This window comes from Bison bison, unplaced genomic scaffold (genome assembly GCF_000754665.1).
Source record: "Bison bison bison isolate TAMUID 2011002044 unplaced genomic scaffold, Bison_UMD1.0 scf7180017864050, whole genome shotgun sequence".
NCBI lineage: Eukaryota > Metazoa > Chordata > Mammalia > Artiodactyla > Bovidae > Bison > Bison bison.
Window position 1 is genome coordinate 4,691,042 of NW_011494622.1, and position 6,252 is coordinate 4,697,293.

The window sequence follows — 6,252 nt, forward strand, 5'->3', positions numbered from 1 at the left end:
TTAAATAAGCAGCGTAACAATATACAGCCTTGACGTACTCCTTTTCCTATTTGGAACCAGTCTGTTGTTCCACGTCCAGTTCTAACTGTTGCTTCCTGACCTGTATACTGATTTCTCAAGAGGCAGGTCAGGTGGTCTGGTATTCCCATCTCTCAGAATTTTCCGCAGTTTATTGTGATCCACACAGTCAAAGGCTTTGGCATAGTCAATAAAGCAGAAATAGATATTTTTCTGGAACTCTTTTGCTTTTTCCATGATCCAGCGGATGTTGGCAATTTGATCTCTGGTTCGTTTGCCTTTTCTAAAACCAGCTTGAACATCAGGAAGTTCATGGTTCATGTATTGCTGAAATAATTATTACTCATCTCTAAAGTATTTTAATTTACAATGAATTTTCTAAGCACCTGTCTATATCTTAGGTATAGTTTTTCTCAAAACCATAAAAAGTTAGGCCATCTTTAGTTTTTGAAGGGTGGTTAAAATGAAGTGTCTCCCTTCTGCTGAGGTTTACAAGTGTGAATAAAAATCAAAATCTCCCTTATAGTTTATAGAATTAGTTTATACCTTAGTTTTTTTTTCTGTGAATTGTGTGTTCCTTTTCTTGCAAATGTTCAATTAAGATATTTGTCTTTTTCATATTGATCTGTAAGATCTTTTCATATATTAAGGATATTGTTTTATCATTTTTGTTGAAAATAATTTTTCTAGTCTGTTGAGTCTTTGACTTTGGTTATTATATTCTGTTCTATTCAGAAATAGCAATAATGATTTATCATTATAAAATATAAACTTTATAATGATAAAAACACATAAAATAATGATTTTGTCAGTCCTCTGTGCTGAGTTTGTGTCATTCTCAGAATAAATTTCCTTCCCAGCAACGTTAGTGAAATATGCATTCTTGATTTCTTAACTAGTTTTATCTTTTTGCATTTAAATTTTCATCTGGAATATATTTTGATGGTAAGAACAAGGTAAGGATCGAGCTTTTATCTTTTTCAAAATTCAGTTTTATGGACAGAAGGATGCGTTGAGGGGAGGATGTGTTCCATAGCTTGATTGCCTTTGTGGTTTCAAGGGTGTATCAGCCAGTCAGTTCAGTCGCTCAGATGTGTCTGACTCTTTGTGACCCCATGGACTGCAGCACGCCAGGCCTCCCTGTCCATCACCAACTCCCAGAGTTTACTCAAACTCATATCCATTGAGTCAGTGATGCCATCCAACCATCTCATCCTCTGTTGTCCCCTTCTCCTCCTGCCCTCAATCTTTCCCAGCATCAGGGTCTTTTCAAATGAGTCAGCTCTTTGCATCAGGTGGCCAAAGTATTGGAGTTTCAGCTTCAACATTAGTCCTTCCAATGAACACCCAGGGTGTTCATTTAGGATGACTGGTTGGGTCTCCTGGCAGTCCAAGGGACTCTCAAGAGTCTTCTCCAACACCACAGTTCAAAAGCATCAATTCTTCAGCACTCAGCTTTCTTCATAGTCCAACTCTCACATCCATACATAACTACTGGAAAAACCACGTCTGTCAAAACTCACAGAATCTGTAAACTTAAAATGGGTGCAGCTTATTATACGTGGACTTAAGTAAAAAATTTTTTTAAAGAACCAATTGTTCCTGATCTCACAGATAGAATAATTAACACCCCTGTTTTGAAATGCCACTTTATCAAATAAAAATTCCCAGTTTTAGTGTTTTTTTCCCCCTGAATTTTCATTCTATTTAATTGATATTTATTTCTATCAGTACCAAACTATTTTTAATTATTATTGCATTTTAATATTGGGTGGTCTAGTCTCTTCTTATTCTTAAAATAAGTTTATATGACTGTTTTCCAGTAGTATTATTTAGAACTTTGGAATTATTTTGTGAAGTTCTGAGGAAAAAAGACCTTTGGTGTTTTGCTCTAAATTGAGATCTTTAGATTTTAGATTGTATTAGCATTTTTATACTTTGAATCTTCTTATCTAGAATTAAGCTACTTACAGAAACCTTTATTTGTCTTGTAGATTTTTATATTTTGTTTCACATAGATTTATGTGTCATATTTATTCTTATTTTAAGGTCCTGGTCAATAGTTTCTTTTCCCCATCAATCCCCTTATATTATTTGTTCTTATTAAAACATCTGATTTTTTTAAAGTAACTGGCACTTTATTAAATTTTATATTCTAATAGGTATTTCATTGATTCTCTTTGGATCTTTAGATATATGATTATATTATCTGCAAATAATTTTGCTCCTTCCTTTCCAATATTTCTCTCTCTCATGTCATGCTTGTGCCCAGTGTTTAGACATGATATGGGGATCATGGGAGTACCTCTAGCGTTCATGTTTAAATAAATAAGACTAAATCAGGAATGTTTGTAGAATTATGTTGAATGTTTTAGTATAATCTCTCTAGACCATCTATGTTTTTCTCCATTAAGTTATTATAAGGTGAGTAAAAGTAATAGATTTCTTGAAGTGATTCTCACTTGACTGTGTTGTATTAATCTTTAAGTGTGATACTGTGTTTTATTTGTTAATATTTTATTAAGTATTTTTGTATCAATTATTATAAGTGTTGTGACTGGTTTGTATTTTTTACATTCCTTGTTCTATTTTGATATAAGTAGATGCTAGCATCTTAAAGTAAGAGTTTAATAGCATCAAATATATCTTTTCCTTGAAAATTTAAAAGACTTCTCATAGTAAATGTTCTGAGCTTAATTTCTTACATGATGTCCATCTATTTTCTGTAGGTGTCCTCTCTCTGAGTCACTTTGACAATATTTTTCTTTGAGAACCATTCATTTAATTCAGGTTTTCAAATTTGTCAATGTAGAGGTGTAAAAAAATATTATCTTACAGTTTTTGATATTCCATATATGTATAAATTTCTTCCACCTATTTCTCAATCTTTATAATATAGATTTACCTGTTAATTTTTTAAGCATCATCTGGTGAGTTGGTTTACTTACCATATGTATTTTTCCATTTTCTATTCATCTGTTTTGCTTTACATCAATTAATCAACTGTATTTTCTTTAGATTCCTTATTATTTGTTGCTTTTAAACGAATCCATATGTCTCAATCTTGATAACTTGAAAAATAACAACCATATCTTTCAAATAAATCACATTTTCTTATATATCTGGCTTAGACACTGTAAGAGAAAGGATGCCTAATTAAATGGATTATTGTGATTGAATAGACTTTTCTTGGTGACCATATATGATGAAAATCCTGTTAATATGTATCAGTTTAAAAAGTCAAAGTAAATGTTTGTTTTGCATATAGGTCAAAAATGATTGACTTCTCTTAATAGATTATAAGAAAAGTACAACGTATAGTACAGTTATTCCTCAGTATCAATGGGGGATTGGTTTCAAGACCACTGCCCGCTACCCCCAGAATACCAAAATTCAAGGATGCTCAGGTCCTTTACATAAAATGGCCTAGTATGTGTGTGTAACCTTTGCACATCCTCCTGTATAATGGAAATCATCTCTAGACTACTTACAATATCTAATACAATGCAAATACTATGTAAATAGTTTCCTGTGCATGTCAAGTTCAACTTTTCTTTTGGGGAACTTTCCGGAATTCTTCATTTAAAAAATATTTTCACCCTGAGATTGGATGAATTTGAGGATGCAGACCTTGCTGGTGTGGAGGACTGATTGTGGGTTATGTTTGCCTCTTACTCTCTTTTTCTATGTGCTTTTCCTTTATTTTTATTAAAAACTTTTTTTTCAGTATCTTCCCCATCATTTACTGATGTTTACTGAACTCGTCTTGTGCCAGGCTTCCTTTTGGATAAACCTTACTTCTGGCCTCATCTTTCGTCCTCTGGTTCTGAACCCTAACTTCTTCCTGTATCAAAATACATGTGACCTGGCTCTCACTCCCTCAGGAATGGACTCACATCCTGTGTAGTTCATAGCCTGATCTGATAAACTCACTAATATATTAACTGTTGGCAACAGTTTAGAATATTACCTTCTTATAACTATATGCATTTTAATAGAGAACTTTTGGAATTATTGTGTCTTAACCCATAAAATTGGTGGTAGGAAGACCCTTTGATGGTATTTGAATTAAACAGAATAAACAGTTTTCTTTAAATGTAAAACCAGCTCCATGTACAATACACAAATATGTATGACCGTTTTTCACATTTAATTTTTGTCAGAAGCATTTTGACAGAACCACATTAAATTGTCTCATTTTTACTTGTAGGCTGGTGGAATGAAGGCAGGAACATTTGATCCTTACCCTTCACATTCTGCTGACCCTTACGTGGTTAAATTGAAAAGCCTATCCAGCAAAAGTGCTAAGGTTTTCCATCCTCCAGGTGGACCAAAAAGCAGACCAATTGAAAGTATAATGGCTTTGAATGTCAAAAGGTAGTAATATTAGCCCATAAATTATTTCCTGCTTTTAGATTTCTTCAGAGTATTATCTTTTATTTATATATACTTTTAAAAGTTGACAAATCTGGGTGACTTTAGAAATCTCAGCTGCTTCTTTATACCTGCCCTCCCCTGTAGAAGTTCTTTCCCATCTTCTGAAATTCCCAATTGAAAAAGCTTAATTTATCTGTACCAAACAGACACAGTTTCGATCCCTGGGTTGGGAAGGTCCCCTGGAGAAGCAAATGGCAACCTACTCCAGTATTCTTGCCTGGAGAATCCCTTGAACAGAGGAGCCTGGTGGGCTACAGTCCATAGAGTCACAAAGAGTCAGACATGACTGAAGTGACTTAGCATGCATACATGCATATATATATATATATATATTTCACTTAGCAGTACATATTAACATTGTCTGTTTCTTAAAAGGATCTTTTGACTCATTAAATTGTTATCTCTGTATAGGCCCCAAACTCTCAGTAATTGTGTGGACTCTTAATGACACTTATTCTGTCTTTAACTTTTAAATAACCCTCTATGAGAACTAGAAATATTCTGATTAATTAAAAATACTTCGAGGAAAAGTATATGTATATTATTCACGTATCATAAAACTCATATCTTTCCTAGGTTTTGAGCACTCTCAAAACTGAAAAGTTCTTATAAGTTCAGAATATAATTTAGAAAAGGACAGCCTGTCATTCTTTTGTTATATGTGAAAGATCATAAATACTAATAATTCATTTGATTCCCTTTATGCCTATTCACTAAAAAAGTTTTAATGCCAATTTGACTGACTTACATATTTCTAACTTCATTGTAATCATACAATGGATTGGGAAAAGGACATCAAATTCATATGCCTTTTGTAGAAACACTAGCATCTTTATTACTTGTAGATAATGATTGTAAGAACATCATTATTATAGTCACAAAAGTAAGGCTGCCCTTCATTATTTATATAGTTTAACTGTTGTCTATAGGAATATTTTTTTGCAGGCTAGTTGGTAGAGGATTCATTTGGGAAACAAAGATGTGGAGCCTTTTTTCCATGTCCTTTGACCTTTATCCTTTGACAGCCGAACTGACAGTAAAGTTAGAATTTTCCTCAACACACTCACACTCAAATAAATGGAATTTTGTGTGGGGTGGGGAGGAGTGTGGTTTCAAGTTGTGTGGCTATCCGGAGAACAGAGGTGAGAAAATTCTATGATGCTCTAGCACACATGTTTAAAGCAAAGGAAAAAAGTATCGATTGTTCAGAAGTTTATCATTTGTTTAGTATTTTGAGTTTATTGAAATATCTTTTTTTTACATTATCACAAATGTTATCCTAAATCAAGTTTTAGCTTCTTTTAGCCTAATTTTAAAACTCTGAGAAGTAGTATTTAAAAGTAGTAGTAGTATTTAGTCTCATAAACCATTTTTTCCCTCTTATATTACATTTTAAAAGTATATCTGATATACATGAAGCTTTTTCTTTAGTGAGAAAGTTTGGTTTTGTTTGGATTGTTAACTTTTAATTGCAAAATGTTTTTTTTACAAGAATACGCAGATCTATCAAATTAAATGTGCATTTATTTTCCAATTTTAGGGCACTAAATACGAAGAACTACAAGACTGCTTCAGTACAATCCTATTAGCATATGGAAGACAAATAACCTTACAGGTCCTGACTACCAAAAATACACTATCAAGTGCTTATTATTTGAAAAAGTATATAAGATGTGTGGAACAAATAGCTCAAACATTTAGAAGAAATTTAAGGCTGTGACTCTAATGCTCTTCCTTCTTTTCCTACTGTTACATCAATAAATGACTAGTATTTGTTAATAATTGCTCTGTTTCTTG

At 32.7% G+C, this 6,252-nt stretch overlaps 1 protein-coding gene across 2 annotated transcripts in view; it reads left to right on the plus strand.

Moving 5' to 3' along the window:
- LOC104985553 (chromosome unknown open reading frame, human C4orf47) overlaps positions 1–6,252 on the plus strand; it is a 14,854-nt gene extending 8,602 nt beyond the window's left edge. The window contains exons 7-8 of one of the 2 annotated variants that reach the window (XM_010835779.1): positions 4,229–4,395; positions 5,996–6,237. In XM_010835779.1, coding sequence (XP_010834081.1) covers positions 4,229–4,395; positions 5,996–6,044 — 216 coding nt within the window. In that variant the 3' untranslated portion in view covers positions 6,045–6,237. Of the gene's footprint in view, positions 1–4,228; positions 4,396–5,995 lie in introns of both variants that reach the window. The other variant, XM_010835780.1, reaches the window with a different exon arrangement.